We start from the raw sequence: 22,975 nt of genomic DNA on the forward strand, positions 1-22,975 counted from the left end.
TACAGTATTAAAGTAGCTTTATTTATAATAAAGTCCAGTATCTGTGTTAATGAGTAATTCATGCCACTGTTTAAAGGATGTGCATTCTTTGCATTTCCCAACATAAAACTGCTTATTTACAGTCCTTATGAATATATGCTAAAATACAGCACAGCTACATTTTTGCACAACTGTGAACATGCAGCCTGACAGTGCGTGTACAGCAAAGAATCTGCGTGTGTAACACTAGCAGAGAGTCTGAACACACACAGTTACTTTCCCCATCTAACTGTCAATCGGCAGCTGGTTACAGGCACATTCATGTCAGTTTGAGGTATCTTATCTATGCCAATCATGTACCAACTAATGCACAGTGCAGCCCTGGAGAATTCACAACTGTCTCTTAGGGAGACGAATAATAGTTGTTGAATTTTAGTGGAGTTAGTAGAACAGCAAATGGCTGAAAAAGGTCTTTCCTGTGTTTGACAGCACAGAGAGTTGTGATAGTTTACACAGGATATACAGTACATGGATAGTGTTGTTAATTCTTGGACTGTTATGACATTTTTGTTGAACACAGAACACTTTTCAATCAGAAACAACACTTTTATAAGCTATATGTTAGTAGAACTGGGTGACACAGAGACTGCATCACTCGGCCTCTGCGAGTGGAGAGTACTCAGGGTCCACTGTCTTGTATTCAGTGCCTCCTCTGGCTGAGGATCATGTCCACAGCCTGAGCCAGGTTGTCCACAGTGCCATCAGCTGTTACCGTTGGGTGTCTCTCATCGCTGGGCCTTCAGGAAAATAAGCAAAAGCATTAGAAACAGGAATGAACAGCTTCTACGCAAGGCTTCGTATACAAGACAGAAAAGCAATTTGATGATATCAGCCACATTAAACAAGACTGACAGGATAAATTGGGAGGAAAGCAGGATATGATGACTAAATAAAGTCTAGATTGGCAAAGACTGAACAGAACCCAAGCAGAGCTACAATACAAACTCATTTGTTAAGGTTTTGGCATTAAATAAGGTTGATATTCTCTCAGAATGAACGGCAATTAAAAATTTGCGGGTTTTCCAGGAAATTTTTTGCTGAGTTGCTATCTAGCCAATTAAAAGGTATCTGTGCTGCTCCTTGCCAGAAGCCCATGCAGGGTAGTGCATGTTTCCCATCTTCATCACCAGCTGTCACACTCTGTTCCAGGCTTCACTATTATATCTGCAGGCAACTAGAACAGACCAACTGGGGAATCTCATGAGAACAGTTCATTCCAAAAATACCCGATTCTAAAAATAAAGGCAATACAATTATTTTGCAGTAGTTTTAACAAGGTCCTGGGATCCAGCTGGAGTTTGTAACATAAAACAATAAAGGGCTGCAAAAACACATTTCTACCACACATTTGTTACTGACTGATTTGTCCAAATGGGGTAAGATGATTCTGTATCAGTCTTAACATCAACTATTATGGGAAGAATTGCCATTAAAATTCTGAATAGTGGAGATTATCAGATGATGAACACCAATAACTTGTGATGTTAGCCTGACATTCCCACCCCTTGCGACTACATTAGCATTTAGTGCAAATTAGCAAAAAAAGCATGTTAATATCCTTGATCGTGAACACTTCTTGCGTCAATTAGAAAATATATCAACTGGAAAAATAAGCAGAAAGTCCAGGTCAGAGTTATTAGCACCCCTGTATCAGAGTTGTTTTTTAAATGACAGATGCCAGCTTTTCAGCTGGTATTTAGGCCCCTTCAAAACAGTCAATCTTTTACTTTTCAAACATTCATGTGCTGCTGGACGTGTGCTTCAGGTCACTGATTTGCTGAAAAGACCCAAGTGTCAGTTTAAAGTTTGCCTTTAACCTCACTATCTGACACTGGACATCTCACCTGAAATGTGCTGATAATCTAGATTCGTCATTTCATTGATGCATCAAATACTTCTACCAGAGGTTGCAAAGAAGTTTTACTGGATCATAGAGCCTTCACTATGTTTTACTTGAGGTGGAGTGGGGATGTTCTTTTCCTTATGGGCTTCAATTTGTTGCCTATAAACAACTTGAAGCACTGTGTTGCTAAGACGCAGTTTGGTATCCCCTCCCTACAGAACATTATCCTACAGCAACGTTTTTGCATACAGTTTTCTTGACACCATTTGGTTCGGTTTGTGGCATGGTGTACAGGCTTTAACCAACTCTTCAGTGTTACACTTTCGTTACATACATTGGTAAGGTACTATTTTAACCATGGCATGGTTCTACATCCACGCAAACATTCACATTTCACTTCTTTTCACAGTCATACAATCTCTATGTCAGCTCACTGAGGGTATGGGATGAAACCAACAACCTGTGGATGGATGAATGACTTCTAACTCCCAGCTCCTAGGTGCCTTCCGTGATTTTTTCCCCCCACAACTAGCACCAAACTTTATAAATTGCAATCAGTAAGTTTATTTTCAGCACCACATCCTGGAAGCATCTTCTTATGGTTTTATGACAAGGAATATCAAACAGGTGCTTTAAGGACTTTGGGGACTGACGTGTAGACTTTGGAATTGTTGTTTATATCCACAGAAAGGAGGTTATGTGGTAATTTAGGTTATTTATGCATGTATTTATAAAGATATTCCATCTAAAATCAGTGTATAATATAAGTGTTTAATAAACTCATTTGTGTTAATTCATAAAGAATCAAGTATTTGGTAAAAGTGAATAAATGAAATAATAGTAAGGAAAAAAAAGCCTCATATTTGTGTTCTACATGATTTCCTAAATTGTGGAAAAGCTGTGCAAGGCGAGGACCAACTATGCCCATCTCCCCACTGACTGCTGCCTTTGTTTGGCTCTGGGCCCAAGATATGCAGATATGGCTGTTTAATCAGCTGGTAGGGGATATGTAATCCATTTGGTGTGGCACCAGGCCCAGGCCAGCATGCAGGACCCTTTTCCTCCCAATCACATCAAAAGACATGGACGCCCCGTTCATTCATCCACAAGACTGCCTGGGAGTCCTGTTCATTTATGAAGTGGAGCCCATATATCCCCCTCCCCAGGCTGCCTAGACCAGGCTCTGTGTGCTGCCTCTGTTCCCCAGTCACGGGTTGAAGCTCCAGATGGGGACCCTTTGTATTGCCCTGGGTGTGCAGCATACACCACCATTAATCCTGCCTTCTGAGAGCTTAAAGAGGACCAATGGCAAATATTTGTGAGCCGCCCAAGTGTAGCGACAGAAAGAAGAGGCCTGGGGGTGACCGAGGAGAGAGGTGCTGAATACTGAGGCCACGTTGAATATGGGGAAGCAGTGCCATGTGTTTACGCATGTCTGTCAGCTGCTAGCGCTTGGGTTATGTGAGCTGGTCCACTAATGGTTGGGGTGTTATGTCTCCTGTGCTGAATTACTCCCGCACCCTTCCTTGCCCAAGGACTGATTGAGTTCACACACGCACAGGGTGGCATGAACACACAAGCAAGTTAGTCACATGGCTCTTATGTTTCAAGCAGTGAAGCCAATAGAATCAAGCACAATGTCTCTCTTACCTGATGCACTTTTAAATCTCCCTTTACCTCCGTCCTTTAGATATGCATGCATGCATGCATGCATGTGTGTATTCATTTTGCTGCTTTCCTACCATTGCCATAAATAATGAAGGAGTAACCAGGTCAATGTGACCATGCAAAATTCAGCACAATGCATCTAGTGTTACAAGTGAGGTAATCTGGGGCTTGCTGCATGTCCAACAGGTCAATGCAATATCAATACATGTGAAGAGATAGATAGATGCTGCACAGCCTTCCTGAGTGGATGAGGTCATATGAGGTAGGACATGGGCAGCAGCCAAGAATTTTTGGTCAACACAGCTGCTACCATGTTGAAAGAGTAACACTTCACCAGAAAATTTGTAAATGATCACAAGGTTTGGGTTGTGAGTGGGCAAAGGACTAAAGCTGCAGTATGAATTTTTGATGCACTTGGCTGGTGGTGAATAAGAACAGCAGCTGGCTAGACACATATAGATCATCAATAAAAACTAAAAAAACTGATTAACATTGAGGTAATCAATAGACAAGATGCCAAACATGAAGTGGTTGCAGATTCTCCAACTTCAGAACTTTGTCACATTGAAATTATCTATTAGTTATAAACTATTGAGGACATCTGGGAAGTCGTGAAAGGCACTTTAAAATTCCAGTGTGTAGCATTTAGGGGGATAAATAGGCAAATTATGCATAGCTATGTTTTCACGAGCTCAGTATAACTCAAAATTAGGAACAGCCATGTTTTCTTACCTTAGAACAGGCAGTTATTGTTGAAAGATGTCTTAGGCTCTTTTCATTAAATGTGTCATGTTGTGATGCCATTTCTTACAGTAGCTTAGATTGTGGGGGTGGGCAATAAAACGCTCTCAAAGTTAGATTGAAAATTAATTAATGCCAATCACAGTGACAGGCATTAGACTTTGAAAGGTGGAAGATAATTAATCAACTTGACGATTGGCACAAAAGCAGGGGCAAGACTGAGACTGAACTATATTATCCTCCCAAATTATTGGGGTAATTATTTATCATGCATCTTCTTTTATTGTAGAGCTGCATGCAGTGCATCTTCTCAGCTCTTCGCTCTCTGTCATTGCTGAGTGGCCCACATGCACTCATGTTACATCAGCTCCTCCCCTCTATGTGCACAGATACAGCAAATCAACTGGTGCCACTTAAAATACATTTTTTCCCCCACAAAATTTAAGCCTTTTTAGACCATTTAGGCAACTTTCTTCTTCTTAAAAAATCCTACATACCAAAAAAATATAGCAACTTTAGGCTGCCTGTTCAAACTGTAGGCAGAGAGAAGAAGAAATAGCTCAAGCTATTGCGTTCACACTCCAAATATAGGGGCAACCAAATTTACCACATAGAAGTTGCAACAGTGAGTGGCGTCGCCCAGCAGCTGACAAGGACATAAATGTGAGCGAGACAGCAAATATGAAGGCATTTTGTTGCGTATGTAACGACATGTAAAGTGAATATTAATATATCTGAAAATACATATAAATATAGCTTAATTGTACACTGGTCCTTCATGCATGTTCGGTTGATTGGCGACAAACTGGCACTGGCACGGAAACCATGATTCATCTGAGGAGGAAACATTGTAGAGATTCAGCTATACATGTTTCTGCCTCAGACAAACAAAAATGGCAGAGGAGTATGACAAACTTTACACAAACTCTCGCTTTTTGTACCATTAAGGCCACTCAGAACCAAAGGCTTCGAAGGTATTTCGAACGAATGTTTGACTCTTGCCAAACAACAATCAATGTAGAAAATGTGTCAGTGAGTAATCTGAATCATTGCTTTAAAACCGATATTAACCTCTAATCTTACAGCATCTATGGCATGATAGAGGATTACACAGTTATGCAATCTGAACACAAGTTGGGTATCAAGCAGATACTGCAGACACAGCAATTTAAGAGTACAGTTTAACTCAGGATGCCATATACACAGATATATAACACAACACTTGCCTCTATAAAACATGGGCATAACGTTGCGAGTACACACTGTTCCCCCATGAAACGAAAGTAGATATGGATGACTCAGTAGCACACTTGAATGCGAAAGTCAGCTGTGCATCAGAGACAAACAGACAGCAAAATGTCACAAACAGATGACACAGAAGGAAATGGGGTTGTTGAATTTTATGTGAAAACAGCTTATTTTTTGCTTCGATCAGTTATATTGTCAAGGCAACTGATTGCAGGGTGAGAGGCATGCACACCTTCCCATCAGTTAATGCTTTACACAGAGGAACATAAACACAGACACCAGTGCTCACAGAGGGAAGCAAAAGTGTCACATATCGTATATCCAGTTTCGATTTATACTTCTCCCTTAACCTCTTCACCTTTTTGCTGGGTAAGCCTTTTTCTTGACAGAGTGCCAGTGGAGCAGATAAGGTATGCATAAGGGTGGAGAGATGAAAAGTTCAAAGTGAGCCAATAGTGCATGACTTAGTGTGGTGCTTTATTCAAGCAGACCAAAATGACTTATAATTAGGTTGAAAGATAATTTGAGCTCTAGTGGTCTTGAGAGCAGCTGCAAGTGAAAATGAACTAACTATCAAGTTCAAACTAACCAAGTAATGATGTAATTACCATTTAGTTAATAAGGTTATTGTCTAAACCCATTCAGGAAGTGACAAAATTGTTTCCGTAAAGTTGTGTCGTGTTTTTAATTGAAGTTGTCATATGTTGGTCTTTAACACACAAGCGCTGCACGTAGGGGTTAGACTTCACCCTTTTAACTGCACGGTAGAAAGACACATTTTATAGGTTGCCTGTGTCACAAGTCTATTCAAAATTTTCTTTGAATTTTTTACGTACGTGGTGGCTAGAACTTAAGGAGGTCATTACAGGTGAAGTACAGGTTGAAATGGCACAAAATGACTCAGAAAACTAAGCAAACCCTATTTCAGGCCAAAGTCATCAATCTGCTTTGATGGTTTTCAGCAGATTTGTGTTGTGATTCAATAAATGCAGTTTTTATGTTTAACCACTGAAACTGCAGTTATGATTCTCTATTACTATTCATCTATATGAGGACCTGGTCTTACAGTACATACCCAAAATACCTGCCTGAGGGTTCCAAGATTGCTGCAGATTGATGAGACATACCTCTATAAGGACTTTGACTGAGTGTGAACATAAACTCTTCTTGAAATGACTTTACATAGCAACCAAGTTGGTTCCTATCAACCTAAAATTTACATTAGCTAACAAAGGAAGAGGTCAGGGAATAATTTCTGAACTGAAAGCAAGTTTCAACCAGCCACAGCATACACAAAAGCAAATGCAAACTGAATCAAAATAGAGAAACAGGGATTAAGATGGAAGAAGTTTACCAACACAGACATGACACTGACAAATAAATGGACATTTGAGTTATCATTACCACTGTTATTTCCTCTGCCCCACATAAATAAATAATACATCAGAAGCATTTTGTAATTTGAGCTGCCACCTGGCAACGTAGTGAGGATCCACTTTTATCAGAGCTACGACAGCATTGACAGGAGAAGAGTCACTCAATCCACTTCTTTGTGTAGTTTTTACTAGTCAATACACCATCAGCTCTACACACCGCCTATTCTCACAAAAAAAAAAACCCAAAAACAAGCTATACAACAATAACCTGAAGGGGAACACGACTTGATGATATCTATAGCCTTTATGTCCAGCCAAGCCTTGTGGGTGACATGAGATGCTAACACAACACAAAGCTTTCTGCCGTCACTCTGGGCCTGTGGAGGGAAGCTTGCGTTTTCTTCCACTTAGTGACGCTGCAGGAGTCTTGGCCTTCAGGATGAGAATGCGATCGCAGTTTGACTGCCTCTATTAAAAATATAAAAGTCCCAAGAGTGACTAAGTGTGCATCAAGAGCCCCAAAACGAGTCAAAGAGATTAATAGAATAACTCCAGCCAGCTGGGATACAGTGTGGTTTTACCCTAATCAACTTGGAATTCACTTTTCATATCTCTTTACTATTACCCGATATTAACAAGACACAGATAAAAACCATGAAATAACACAGCTGCAGTCTTTCTATGAAAAACAGCCCAACTGAACATAGGAAAACCACCATGTTACGTGCATGTTATGGCAACAGAAGTGACAGATATTAACTTGGAACCCTCACATCCACTGCTGAGTTTGTGGCCACGCAGCAACTTTTATCACTGTAAAGTGCAAAGGCTGTGTAATGTTGACTCAATCAGCAAACAGCTGGTTTTCACACTTCACACAGATTAACCGTTCTTTTCAGTCAAGCTGGATACATAGGGGATTCCCTGGTTGCAGAATGAAGCCACTTGCTTTTTCCCCATCCTGTAGCTTTATGCAAACCTTTTGTAAGTGCAGTTGGTGTTTGTCTGTGTGTGAGAAAGAGAAACCGATAAAAACCACCCACTGGAAACTTTTTGCTCTTCCCAACCACTAACATATCAGAGGCAAAACAAATAGGACATGAACAATCAAGCTTAACTTTCAGTCTCTGGGAGTTTTTAACTCTGTAACAGACATTTGCACTTCATAAAAAGTAATTTATGAGATTGAGATGAGATGAGATTCTCGAAAAAGTTCAACAACATCATAGCTTTAAGTTTTGTGCTCAGTATGCAGAGCTTTGTGTGACCCAGATCTAACCACAGTCTTTTTCATCATCATGTCAACACTGCTGCTGACTTGCTAAGCCTCACTTTGTGTATTTGTGTCTCCATGGGTATGAGTGCAATGAGAGCAGTGCAGCCCTGCTGAGTCACCTGCTTCTGATACATAAAGCGTAGTCATATGTGCAACCACGCACACACACAAACATGAGCACACAAGCTTTTAGGAGAAAAGATTGCTCTTGCACAAACCAGACAAAAGCCCAAGTCTCTCCAGCCAACCAGCTTGTCATCTGGTAATTGCTAGTGTGACTGCTTCCCCACTGAAACTGCTAACAATCTGTGTACGTGTATTTAAGTGGCAGTGCCATGTTTCAGCCTGCCATCTGCGGGCTTTAGCTCCCTGATTCTCTCCCACTCTCACTCATTTCCTTTCTTGTGGGTGGAAAAGTACTGTTGAGAGGCGCAGCGGCTGAAGCCCAGTCAGCTCCTTTGTCTTGCCGTGGGACTCTAGTCTCACCACGAAATAAACTCAGCTTAATTATTAATATCCCATTGACTTCTAACACACAGCAGGTTTTAGAGGATCCTGCAGGCAGGGGAAACTGTCACCCCAGGGTGGTGAGGGATGGAAGGCCAGGCACGGGCACCCAGTAGCGTCTCACCAAGCTTTTTAATCTCCTTGAGCAGCTAATGCCACAACCATCTATGGTGTGGATTCAGTCTGTGACATGTTGTGTTTTAGTCTCACATTTGTCTAATACAAAATCATATTGACCACTTGAATGACCTGTATTGCAAAATTGAGTAAATATGGATATGCTAAGACAAATTTTGGCATGAAATATAAAGCTGCATGGCTATCTATAGACATTATTTTGCTAGGTATTTCAAATACAGTTTTTTGCTAATATGCAGTCAAATATACTGTATACATTACTATGTTTATATGTGCAAATATACATGTATTTAAACAAAGATAAATAAATATGTTTTCCCAGATATGTTATGTTGATTAACACTTAACCAAGCTAACGAAGACCAGCATGACTAAATACAGATGTGTTCGTACGTGTGTTTGGTGATTGTGTGGAGGTAGTTTATCACACATCAATTGGAGTTTGGTAGGCTTTCATCAACATCAGTGGTAGGTATTTTACAAATTGTTTCTTCGCCCAGACAATAACATTTTTATTTTAGTTTTTTTTTTTAACTTAACAATAAACCCAAGTGTTGACTATCGCTGAGAAAAACTGCAAAATAAATATGGCTTAGAACATACTGGAAGGTACATTTGCATTGATTTTGATTGCATGTCAGAAATGAGGCTTTTATGTTTTAGTTGACTGCAATCTTACAGTCTTTTACATTCCACCTGTCAATAGCCTTGTAACAAAGACCTATGTTGCAAGTACAAGCCCAAATCAACTAAATGTATGTTTTAAACCACCAAATTGACAGTTAAAGCAATACAAATCACAGAAGGTGGGACCAAATTTTAACACAAAAGGCCAGCCTGTCACGCTGACTGCTGCCAGGAATGCTTGCATATATCAGATATACTGAGCACAGAGTTGGACAGTGCACACTACGAGACAAGTTTTTAGCCATGAGTTTAATCTTATTTCCTATGCGGGCTTGTGCAAGAAAGGAGGAGTTAAAACTCGTGTTTTACCTATAAGCATAAAATCTAAATGCAACTAGCAAAGTGGTGCATTAAGAGTGGGTCTTGTGCAGGGAAGAGAGCTCTGGCTTGATCACAAAAATGTCTTTCCAGAATTGATTGTGTTTACATTCCCTTTAAAGCTGTCAATTTCAACTTGCAGGAATAGGATGAAAACATGGATTAAACTCAGTTCGATAGATTGATTGTAATTGTGGTAAATGCTGCCCTTGACCACAACACTGATGTAATGATGCCTATAGGTTTCCAACAAAGAAAATTTCATTTATTCATTCATTCATTCATTTCATTTTAATTTTTCAAAACTCCTTTACACTTTGATGGTTAACTCACTTGCAAACATTTCAACTTGTGTTACCCTCTGGTAATGAAAAGGGTGCTGAAATGCAAAAGCCACCCCTCTCTGGAAACAAAAAGATAAGGTTGCTCCAACCAGGAAAGAAATCCAAACAACAAAAAAAGGCTTTCAAGTGTTATCAATTACAAAAAAAAGGGAAATCCAGCAGTGGAAGCTGAAACCTTATGCAATAAGCATTTTTCTATTTACCATGAAAACATCGTGGTAAGACCCAGCGGCTGACAGACAAACGACATGCAGAGAGTTGTTAGGGACATGCCAACATCACTGTGTTCATATATACACACACATTTATTATGATGTATAATTAGTTTTTAAATTTCTTGACATTCTAAGTTATTCTAATATTGTCTGCACACCAACAGTCTATTATTGAATGTATATAGATACACATAAATGATCATGTATACATGTATGTCATCTCCTTTGCTTTGCATCCATATATAAAACAGTGCTTTCTTAATGTTTTTGCCACAGAAGAAAGAAAGAAAAACCAACAAGTCTTCTGACTGCTCTTGAATTCAGTTCTCATCTTCAACTAGGTTTAGAACACAAAAGAGGGTCCCTGTGGATTCTGCCTCAGTTCAAAAGGCCATATTGTGCTCTTAGTATTCCCTGGATTAGCGTCACTGTTACAGTGCAGAGGCAAACAGACCTAAATGACATTTAGAAACACTATAGCTGTTGAGCTGACAAGCTTTTGACAAGTTCACAGCCTTCATGGAGACGAATGCACTGAGATAACTTCACTTCCTTCCTACACAGACAAAACTAATGTGTCAACAATGGTTAAGAGAACAGGGTGGGGCCTGTGCTGTTCTGTTAGACACTGTAAAATGCTTGCACTCTTACCTACAGAGGAAAAGGCTTTACAGGGAGCTGAGACTGCGCAAAAGTGCAGGAAAGTGACTCAGAGCAAACCTGCTAAGACATGAGTGAACATTAGGTCCAGCCCTGTGCAAATGCAACAGAATTAAAGGTCACTGTGATGGGAGAGAGATTTCAGAATTGTCAAGGTGAAACAAGGTGTTGAAATACAGCTGGTAACATATTGTGTCTCGCAGGCGCTCACTCCCTGACTGATGGGTACATACCTGAAACCATGTACATTATCATAGCCATTGATGCTATAGGACACCAGAGGAGGAGTGAAAGATAAGCTTGACTGAAATACAGTATGTGCCTGAGAGCCAACCCAGGGGCACATCTAAGCTTGTAAAGGAGATTAGGCTGCAACCACAGCCTTGCACAGAGGCAATGGCCACCCTGTCGAGGTTCAGTGTCACAGATCTGCAAAGGACAAAGCCCATCCACAATCACTACTGTCTTGTGTTCTCTCTAGTGTCTATTTGATTCACTAGAATGGGGACCTGATAGGTTGTTTATGTCAGGAGGGAAGAGCATCAGCTTTCTGTGCTCACACATAACTCTAAGTCTTATATTCAGTCTGTATGTATGCAAATAAACTATCAATTAAACACTTCAAATTGCAGGATGAGAAACAGCAAAACACTTTTGAATTTTCCCTCGGGATGAACAAAGTATCTATCCATCTATCTATCTATCTATCTGAAACTTGGTTGGAAGATAAAATCTATCATCCTAAAAAATATGAATTTTAAAATCATGACCTAAACAAGGTATATCTGCTAATATTTTCCAGAGATATAAACATCTCATATTAGCTTATGAAGTAAAAAAAAACAGTTACAGACTAAGTTCAGAGTTTGGATCCTGTGAAACATATTGCTGTCATGTGTCAAAGAAAAGATGTGTGTCAGTTTGGCATTCAAATGCAGGTAAATTAAGATTAGACAATTCTGTCTGCCTCTGAAGTAGCAACATAAATAAACTACTAAAAATATCCATTTTGATCAGCTGACAGCAGATATTCTTCCATTGTGAGAGCCGTCTCTCATGCTCTACAGTCTCTTTTTCATACTATAAAGGCAATTTGCTTTTCTAATGAGTGGTTTTTGCATGTAATGGCTTAATTTGCATGAAAGCCAGTAGAAATCTTTCCTGGATGCCTCTTCATATTTTGTGTTACAGACCACTCAAAATGACTTGTAAGAAGGCATTTGTCACGTGCTGGACATTGGCAAATATACTTACTGCACATTTGACCAGAACTAGTCAGGTGGGGCCCGCAAAAAGTTTGTTGCAAGTTTGTTTTAACTTTTGATGTTCTCCATCACAGAAATTAATGGCCCGATGGCTATAAAAATACAGAATAGGTCATGTTACTGGAATCCACAGTGGCACTGAGCCACATCCTTGGCTCTCTCATTCCACATCCGTCTCAGACATGCTGGTTCTGATGACACAGATTATAGGAGAAGCAGTTAGAGCATAGCTTTGAATATTTGCATACCGACCATCTGGTGGGAAGTGCGAGTCCTAACTGATCTTATTCATTCCACAAAACTGCAGTTTGTGCACATGTGTGTTTTTGCATAGGTATAACAGTTTCATTGATAAGGTGTGTTGACCTCTGTACTTTACACAACCCAATTCATAGCATTTATGAGATGACAGCATATTGTTAGTATGTTACACATAATACAATAGTTATTGTTCTCACTGAAGAGTTTGCTCAGTTTTCTCTGAAGTAGGATTATGTGAGGCACTTAGTTTTGGTCAGTGTTTGTGGCATGGAAGTTTTGAAGGCTTTAACTTTCAGTTGGACAACTTTCCCAATGAGAACTGAGGCAGTTATATTGCTCTTGTCAAAGTCACCAGACATTTTTGACAAAAACAATCATTTCATGAAGCAGGGTGCTAACAGTATTAAACTAATGAGATATTCTTTTTTTTTAGCATCATGAGCACATTTGTTTTTTATCAGCACAGGAAAGTATAAGCTGGAAGCAGCAGTGCATGTGCAACCAAGCTACAGCACAGTAAAATTACTGAAGGAAAACTAATCTGCATTGTAATCACATGACCACTGACCCCCACTGCAGAGCTTGTTTCCTGTTGTGTCCCTCAGTGACGAGCGCCGACAGCGAGGCCACGAACCAGGGTGCGGTTTCAGTAAACTAGTTCATGGTTTGTATCATCTGGGGCTAGCTCTTTCTCCCAAGAGCTTTAATCTGTCTAAAACTGCTTGTTTCCCAACATTCACATTAGCAGTTGAGCGTCAGCCACAGGGAGAGGTTTACAGTGTAAACCATTTTGAAGAAGAAGGTTGCTGCTGTGTGAAAATGTTTGCTGTGCACCCTCTGCCAGATTCCAAGGGGAATCAAGCGTGGACCTCCTCGAACTCACAGGTCCTTAGTTAAAATACCTATCAAGCCTCTGTTCTGATCTGACTCATCACTACAATTTTCTGTACCAGTACTGAACATGCATGTCTAAATTTGAGATGTATCATCTTTGATTGCAACAGACAAAGCCCCCAGAGGAGCAGCAGTAGCAATGAGACTGCTAAAACAAATGGTTCATCAAGGAGCAGCGTGATGTGAAGCTGCTTTTATAAAGCTTCAAAGCTACTCGGCTCTGTGCTGATGCAGTTCCTTGAAGATAAGACAACAGAAACAAAGAACACAGGGCCAACTGAGGTCACAGACAGTGGGAGACCCCTATTCAAAACAGAAAGCATACAAAAAGCCACAGGACAGAGAGAAGAAGGACAGCATACTTAAACCCCGAGTGCTCCAGCAGTGTAACACATTGGTAACAGTTTGACCACTAAGACAGAAACATACAAGGCTTTTCGGCTCATTCTCCACTGCTCAATAATGTTGCCAAGTTAAAACCTTTTCAGGGATTTTCTGTGCTGCCATAAAAAACAAAGAGAAGTAACCCAAAACATTAATCCACCATTTTAAAGCTGCACAGATCAGTGTTTATATCAACAAAAGATTAAATGAGTAACACGAAAAGGGTCATTTGTAGCAACAATCCCGCAAAGATCAATCTCCCAACTCTCTGCAGTTCCTGTGGTCCTTTCAGATCTCACTCACTGCTTCAGTTTCGTGCCTGCAACGTGATCGTTTTGGTTCGGTCTCATTGTTTGTAGAAAACTTGGTTGCACTCGCAGCAGATAAATCATTGTTTGCAACCTTGACGGGACCGAAGGGCAGACAAACTATAAGAACAACAAGGTGGTGAGTGGAACATTTTGTAGCCCAGATATGTAGACGCTGCTTGGCCAAAAACACCTGAATTTAACTAAGTGGATGATCCGGTGTTGCCTCCGCTGGTTGGGTCTGGGTTCTTCTATACTTTTAGATTTTAGTGAAAACTTTTTTTTGTGGTAAAACTGATTTTTTTAAAAAAAACAAAAAAAAAACATTTTCTACACCGGTTTGAGTGCCGTCCTGCTGGCAAGAATTCTTCTGGTAACTCTGGGACTTTTATTTATTTATCTTTCAAATATCTGTTATGATTAGTAACCATGCTAACAGAAAGTCAGTGACATGTGGTTTTAGTCATGAATAAGACCCCAAATTCAGATGCACTGAAGAGGAGAAATACTGGATAAGGAGCAAAATAGAGAGAAATGGGGTGAAAGTTTAATGTGTTTCTTCCAATGATTGCCATAATTGATACCAGAAAACTGGCAACTCAAATGAATAAGCAGCGGCAGTACTGGGAATGCAGTGTTATAGGTTCCACTGAGGCATGGCTCCAGGGACATAATCTGTACTCCAATGCCGCTCTCCACAACTTTACCACAATGGAGGCAGACAGAGACTTCAGACAGTGGTAGAAGTAAAGGGGGAGTGTTTGCATGGCTTCTTAACAACACAAGGTATAATCCTGGACATGTCACTGTGAAGAAGCATCTCTGCACTAGATTATTCAACTGTTAGCTGTGAGTTTCCATCCATGTTGTTTACTGAGAGAGTTCACCTGCGTTACCAGCCAACACTGCGTATGACATCATCAGCTCGGTTGTTGCCAGGTTGCAAATAACTCCTCAATGCACTCGTTAAGATCTCTAGAGGTTTAAACCATGCCACTTCCATTTTTCCAAAAGTTTCTGATTTCCTTCCATTATTTTATTTTTTTTTAATACTTATTCATTTATTGATTTATATTTAGTTATTTTTCTTCAATAATTCATATGGTAACACCACCGTTTCCCCTTTAGGGTTGATAAAGGATCTTTTAGTTCAGTTAAAAAAATTAACTTAATACCAAACTTTGGACACTGTCCCCTGTGAAAACTTTTATTCATAACAAAATATATATAATACAGTGACAAGACGGTTATTTTCAATGTTAAGACCAACAGCAGTCCATGAGTTTTTCCTGCTTATTGTCTATACATGACAATTATAGAGTACTTCTAATTATATGCAGCTTTAATGTCCCGACATCCCCTCAAACACAACTACAGCACTTCAAGGTTTAACAAGAGTTAGAACAGAGTTGTGTTGGCATGTTGGTCCCATGCAGCTGATTAACATTAGTAGTCATACACATTGCTTAATGTCCAGCCAATTTTAACTCGTAGGGCCCACATTGAAAACGTGCTCTACATTAAAGAGTAAAGGGCTCTCTGGCTCCCCTGAACTGCAGTAACTTTGGCTCATTATTCAAGAACAAGGGAAAGCTGAGTGCTAGCAGAACTGCTCTATTACAATCACCCCTATACACTTCCCATAGTTTAACATCCATTACTTCTAGCATCTGTAATATCACTTTGCTTGGCTTGCTCTTGAGTTTCCAAACTTTTGAATCAAAACAACCTAAATAGGACTGAAGAATGACCAACAACGCTACTTTTCTTCCTTTATAAATGTAGCCCTGTTTAACAGACTTTTATGAATATCTTGTCCGCATTTAAGCACCACTGCACATAATAAACACTCATATAATCATATTGGAGGCTCATTTCTGACTCCTCCTATCCGGACCAACCCACAGAAAGATGGAACACATGCTTGTGGATTCACTGTAAAGATTTCCCTTTAATCAACTGTTTTTAGAAGTGTTTACCGTCAATATCATCAGAGAGCATTCAAGGATTCCTAAAACTGACAGTACCGGTTTTTCAAAGTCTCTGCTATGCAACAGCTCATCAGGTGTAAGGCCTTCAGTAAAAGCTGATATGATTTGATTTGTCAGTGATTTGCATCCTTCTCCCTTCTTGTCTTGTCACTGGGTTGGAGGTATTTAAAGCTTTTTACAATCCTGATGGGAACTGGAAGCCTGTGTAGCATCTGGTTGACTTGGAAACAGCTGTGTTTTCACAGCTCTGACTGTGGGTTTATAGCAGCTCAAAGCAGGCCTGGGTTCACTGGGCCTGTTCAGCAAAACAATGTTAAATCTCACGTGTTCCCCCACAATTTAGGGTCCCAATGAAACACTATTAATGATACAGTTTCTTTTCTTATTCTCAGACATCGTGTTTAGTCTTGTGAGGGATTTCAGCAGTTTACACATTGTTTTATCTCCTACTTTTTACAAAGGCTTTTAGCAAGCATTTTCTCTTTTTGATTTCTGTCTCCGCTTATTTGTTTTGGTTTTCTATTGCTATTGAAGATTATGCCGCACAACCACAACGGTGGTAGTTTTAAATGTGCTGCATAAATAACGCTTGATTTGATTTCGGTTAAACTGATGCAAGCCTTTGTTTTCATGTTCTCAGTTGTGTTGTCAACACACTTAAAAGAAAAAAAAAAAAGCAAATATAACAAGTGTCTTCTGTTACCACTCCCACGCAAACATGATGAATCAGCAACACAAAGGAGGTGATGCAAAAGAAAATCCGAAACACAAACAGTTGCTTTATCAGCCATTCTTCTCTCATTCAACTTCAACACTTTGATTGCAGCACTCAAAAGGAAAGGGTTTGATAAATATATCAATATGCTTTTACTGTACTAAACAGTCACAGCTGTAATACGACATGCCATGTAATTTAACACTGATTACACATGTTCTCACTCTGCTCTATTCTAACCAGCTGCTCTCTCCTCAAAATAAAAAAATATGGTTGAGCAGTCTGCTTTATCCTGTGTTTCTTTGAACATGTCAGACATTGTACAGAGCGTCAGCACACGCACTGAACCAGCTCCATTGAAAATTTGCATTAGAAAAAGAAAGTCTGCTACACTTGTGCTGAAGCACTGCACAACACTGGCTCTCAAGCAAACAGACACAATGGCACAAGCACAAATTGATTACCCACACATGCAGAAACATGTTACCCAGGTATACAAAAGCACAAGAAAGAGCAAACACACACCCACATTTTCCTGTCACACACAAGAATAACTGCATAGACATAGGGAAGGTTTAGTATCGAGTAGCTGCACTTTATGTACAGGATTAAAGATGACTGATGCTCAAGCAGATTGAGCTGTCGAGGTCACATGACCAAAACCTGCACAACAGTTTGCAGCAACAGCAGCAGGTGATACAGAGCTGTGGCCATGTCCACAGTCCAAAAAAGCACACTCAGCTGTGTTCTAGCTCCTAAAGTGAGCCACTGTTGGCCCGATAACGGTTGCCAGATTTGGTTAGGTTGTAGGTGTGTGGATTTAGGTCAGCTTAGAGTGGGAATTGACAGGCTCGAAGTACTTTGGCAGATTCTAGTGGCTTACTTCTTCTGGCCTCAAACCATTTCGCCTCTCCTGTAATGGTACCAGTATGAACTGGAGCCCGCAAAAAGAGCAACAGAGTATGTTTTTACTGCTTCACAATAAATATAATTTCAGGTTCTTGGGAGTATTTCCACTGAGCGGTTTTGGTCCCATCCCAAATCCTCCCCTTGGCTCTACCCCACCATTTCGCAGAGGAAAGATGCCCCTTTCCTTTATTGGGAATGGGCCTTAAAAACCTCTGTTTCACAAAAGCTTAGATTATTTATTTTTTTCTAACAAATACTGCATGTATTTGATTGCTAGAGCTGCTATTCATTTCTTACATACTGGTACAAATCAGTAAATAAATCAATGTTACTATGGCAGTGTGTATCAGATTACTAGAAATCGACACGATTAGAATAAGCTAGAGCATTTACAATGCAACATAGAAGTCTACAACGGTAATTTACATGGCTTTGTAAAGGGCTGTTTTGCACGAGTCTGTCTTATTGATAATGCCTTGAACTTAGATTCTATGTTTTCAATTAGAATTGACTTGCATTTACATCGTCATTACATTGTTCCTTCTAAAGTAGGAGATTTAAATATAAGTTCCCCCGCAGCTTGATGAGGTTTTCCTGACCAGCACCACAAGTACAAAATAAGAAAATGTTTAGGATCCCCTTTCATCGGTTTAAGGGAAAGGCAGTATAACATACAGAAAAACAAACTGGCTGATGTATTATTTTGAAAACATATTACATTGTACAGCATATATGACATAATTTGTAGTTCCATAAGCATGTCCCCTTACCACAGTCACATTTCTGCTTTCGTCAAACCAAAAGTACCACATTTATCTTCAAAAATAATCAACCATATGTTTCTGTAATTACACCATAAAAAAGGGCGCCTCAGTAATCCCCAAATTTGAGATCATAAATCCTACGTTGACTATGACCGTTAGGTCTTCATGTGCAGAGCCTGAAGCTATTTTTCTTAGCAGATTTCCAATCAAATAAACAAACCTACAAGAATTAGGAATGGCTCACGCAAAGCCTCACTGAGGAAACTTTCATCTTCATATGAGATGTAAGGACGCCCTCTTCTGGCAAACATGAACAGATTCACAGAAAAGACTCAGCTTCTCAGCGTGTACAAATTCTTCTGCTACATTTTGATCTTTAAAATAGTCAAAGTTTCTAAAAAAAAGAAAGATTTAATTTAGAAATATATTAATTAAGTCATTTTTCTAACCTTGCAAAGCAAGCTTAGAAGCACAAATAAAGCAAGACAATAAGATTAATAACTGCTGGCACAGTTTAAAGTGAGTGTGTCCAACATTTATGCCTAGTAAGGAGTTTGAGTGTTTTTTTTTATGGTTTCAGGGAGTCACTGACCTGTATTTGCCCGTCCTGACTTGCACACCCTTCATTCCACAGTGTTGGGCCCCTCCGACATCGTTTACAAGATCATCACCGATCATCAGTGCCTAAAATTAATGAACAAGAAAGACAACATTAGCTTATTTGCCTGCAGAGCTAATATCTATAATAACGCTTCTCCACTGGTTGCACTATGTGGGCTATGTCACCACTTGGTACTTTTTCAAGATAAACTGTTCGCAAAACCAGAAAACACAAAAAATAAGCAGTTTCAGAGAGCCAGGAAAGTAAAAATAGACAGAGGACGTAGGGACAAAACAAGTCAGGTATAAAGTAGATGCTGTGAACATATCTGTTGTGTGGGCTTTTTAAGGAGGACCAACAGGATCTCAATGTTGTTCTTTCTCTTATTTTGTTTTAAAACTATGCAGCAGGCACATAAATCAGGGAGATCAGGTTGGAGGTGAGCAGTAGCAAGAACAGCAAGCAAAACAAACTATAGTAATGTACAGGAAAGAGTTTTGAGTGAGTCATTCAACAAACTAGAAATGTGTACTCAGAAAAAATAAAAATAAAAAATAAGACTGCAGATATGCTCTGGAGAGGGCAACATATTTAGCTGTGGACATCCCCATATCTCAGTGACAGAAAGGAACTCTAAAGAACAGAGTGAGGCTTAGACTGAGATAAAGTTGACTTTCTTCGAAAGCTGCAAGCTGTTGCATTCAAAAATAGACAGGCTTAGAGTTACTTCAGGGTTTGTGCTTATTTCTAGATTTAGGATAGACCGACACAGCCAAGAGATAGATGTCAAACTCATGTTCAGACACCTGTCGAGTGAAAACACAGATCAACCAATCAGGCAAAGTCTTAGCTTTCCTCTGACATAGGTTCCAGCACATAGACTATTTTAAGCCTCTTACTTCCAAATAAGAAGTTGACAACTTCTGAAACAGCAACAGGTATGTCTCAGGCGATACTCTGCAGTGTACACTATGCTGGAAGGCTTCAACACCTCCACTATGCTCCCCATCACAGACCTTATATTCGGAAACACCTTCCCTGGACCTTGATGGATATCCTCATGTAGTCAAGGGAGAATGTGAAAGAGAATTCATAAGAATCCATGCTTTGAGAATCTGACTGCACTTACACGAAGATATGTTGCAATAAATGTTGCTCACTGTACGATAGACCACTACAAATAAAACATTGTAATAAAAAAGTATCTGTTAGCCTGATTCTTCCATTAGAACCGGAGAAATCTTAACGCAAACAAAGTATTTATTATCGGTCACAGGTAAAGTATGGCAGCGTCGGATCGGAGTGACAGAGCTCCCACAGGAAATCCGTCATATAACATATCAAAGAAGGATTAAAAAAAAAAAAAAAAAAAAAGGCAATGATCAAACAAAAATTAAATATTAACAAATATCTGCCCTATGTACAGAATGACAATAGCACAAATACAATAATGGTAATGGAGAGAGAGTAGGTGCAAAATAGAGTACCTTGTGAGATGTGCATAGACAGTCGTGCACACGATCAACAGCAGATGTGACAATAGACACATGGTGTAGACAGTCAGCAGCAAATGTAATAGTAAATAACTATCATGGGTGCATTGAGGTTTTACATGCAAATAGCTGAGCAAGAGTTCTAATGTGAATGAGTCAGGGTGCAAGGGGGGGGGGGGTAGTGTAAGTTACAGGTTGTTACATGTTGGATCTACAGCATAAGTGTTTAGATGCATAGAAATATTTCTGCTTCCATCAAAATAGTTTTTTCAAATCTATTATACCAGTCGGTCCCATGTTGAAGGCCTTAAGAAAGAAGAAAAATCATAGTGCACGCATTCTTAAACCTGATTTTACAAAACATCTGCATGTTTCATGGTTCGTATTTTGCACATCCCTGCACAAAATGAAACCTTTTTACATTCATCAATAACATTTCTTGCCGTTTATCTATGTAAATGTATTTTGGACTGCAGTTTTTTTTTCTTCCTGTTTTTATTTTCTTTTACTCTGTTTATTGTCACTCTAAAGCACCAAACTACTATGTGTAAGAAAACTCAAATGTAATGCCAATTCTGAGGGCTTTACAGTTGGGTTATGGTGGCTAAACCCACTAACAGCTGGCTGCTATGAACGAGGAGAGCAGAAATACCATTTAATGATCTAGTGTGTTTGGTAAGAACCCTTCTTTACTTCCTAGGCCAGCCAAAGGTCAGAGCACACTTCAAGCACAGATGAACCAACACAATACAGATGCATATTATGTATTTTAACCTGCATCAAAGGAAGAATCTACTGTTACACAACAAGATATAAAATCTGCCTGGCCTATCTTGTGCCCTGGATACATTTTTTGCCACATACCTCATGTGGTTGAAGTCCCATGTCATTGAGAACACTCTGGAAGAATGTAGGGGATGGCTTTCCAATTACTTCAGCCTTTACATCACAAGCATACTAGAGGGAACAATCATTCAGTCGTCATAAGTTTGTACAGAACCAGTGTTTGTGGTTTTCAATAAATATATCAGTGGGAATTATGCACCTAATATACCTCAAGAGCCTTCATGTAAACACCAACATCTAACTTCAAACCATCCGTTTCCTTATAGTACCTCCTAAGAAGAAAGGACAACACTGAAAACCTTTTTGAAGTTCAGCCGAAAATAATTCTGATGAACCTTCTGCATGTATTACTTGAGATGAAAAGTATAGTAAGAATCTTTTTACCCTTGGCCCAGAGAGAACAGCACCGGCTTCTCTAGCCCTATGAGGACCCTGAACGCTTCATTTAAGTTCTGGTAGGAAAATCTTTCAGCTGCATCTCCAATGAGAACACAGTTTGGGTCGGTCTTGTCAACACCGTCAAACTCTGGGAGAAGTCCTGCAGGAGAGAAACGTCACATTTAAAGGTGTCACAGACACCGACTCTGACAGCCGTGGGATTTATTCATGTAGTGACGTCACACATTTCCTTCAACCTACTACATTTGAACAGAAGGTTTGTGGATTTAAACTATACTTTTGAATATGAGCAGATACTTTGGGTGCATTTCAAACGAGAGTTGTAAACCAACTCAGATGTAGGAAGGCACAAGATAAACGCATTACCGTCATATACCAGCAGGTGAGGCCGTAACCCTCTCTCTCTGAGGATCGATATGGCTGCAGGAGCGGGAGGGAAGACTTCGTTCACAGAAATGTCAAAGCCCAGTCTTTGGAGTTTGCCCACAAACTTCTCTCTGGTCGCCTGCGTTTCATTGGTGCAGAAGCGCAGCTTCAGGTCAGATGCTTTGAGCCTGACAGTGAGTTAGGAAGTCAGACTGACGGTGAGTCTCACACACACTCCGGCAACAAATACATATGAAAAAATTGTTACAATGGTCACATACACAGTAAAGACTACTGTTCACATACAGGCTGCTGTTGTTCATTTAATGAATGTGTACAGAATCCATGCGCATTACTCCAGATTTAAGAGTCCTGCAAACTGAATATGGAAATCTCATAAAAAGGGGGTATTCACTCACTTTTTCACCGCCTCGATCGATCCCGGAATAGCAACTCCGTCGCCCTCACCGCTGTCATACAGAACTCCACACAAGTCTAAAATGACACCTTTCAAACTGTTTGCGCACCGTGGCCAGCCTGTGTCAGCCATGACGAAGTGCTTAGTGCGCATGCGTTATACTGCAAGGCAGCCTGTCAAGTGGAGCCACAGGAGCATATTACACAGAAAAATAAATCACATTTGTACGTGTATTCCATCATTTAGATCTGCATATTCATTTGTAGAACTTAAAAATGTCCCCATTTCTTTACGTGTTTTC

The 22,975-nt window shown here is 39.8% G+C and overlaps 1 protein-coding gene across 1 annotated transcript; it reads right to left on the bottom strand.

The window, feature by feature from the left end:
* Positions 1–22,840, bottom strand: lhpp (phospholysine phosphohistidine inorganic pyrophosphate phosphatase). Its single transcript, XM_072372714.1, has 7 exons — positions 22,676–22,840; positions 22,257–22,444; positions 21,876–22,029; positions 21,700–21,763; positions 21,510–21,602; positions 19,144–19,235; positions 1–776 (listed from the first exon to the last, which is right to left on the bottom strand). Exons 1-7 carry the CDS (start codon positions 22,825–22,827, stop codon positions 680–682), a joined length of 840 nt encoding a protein of 279 aa, XP_072228815.1. The 5' UTR covers positions 22,828–22,840; the 3' UTR covers positions 1–679.
* Positions 22,841–22,975: the final 135 nt, after the last annotated feature.

This window comes from Leuresthes tenuis, unplaced genomic scaffold (genome assembly GCF_036924035.1).
Source record: "Leuresthes tenuis unplaced genomic scaffold, fLeuTen1.0.hap1 SCAF_20, whole genome shotgun sequence".
NCBI lineage: Eukaryota > Metazoa > Chordata > Actinopteri > Atheriniformes > Atherinopsidae > Leuresthes > Leuresthes tenuis.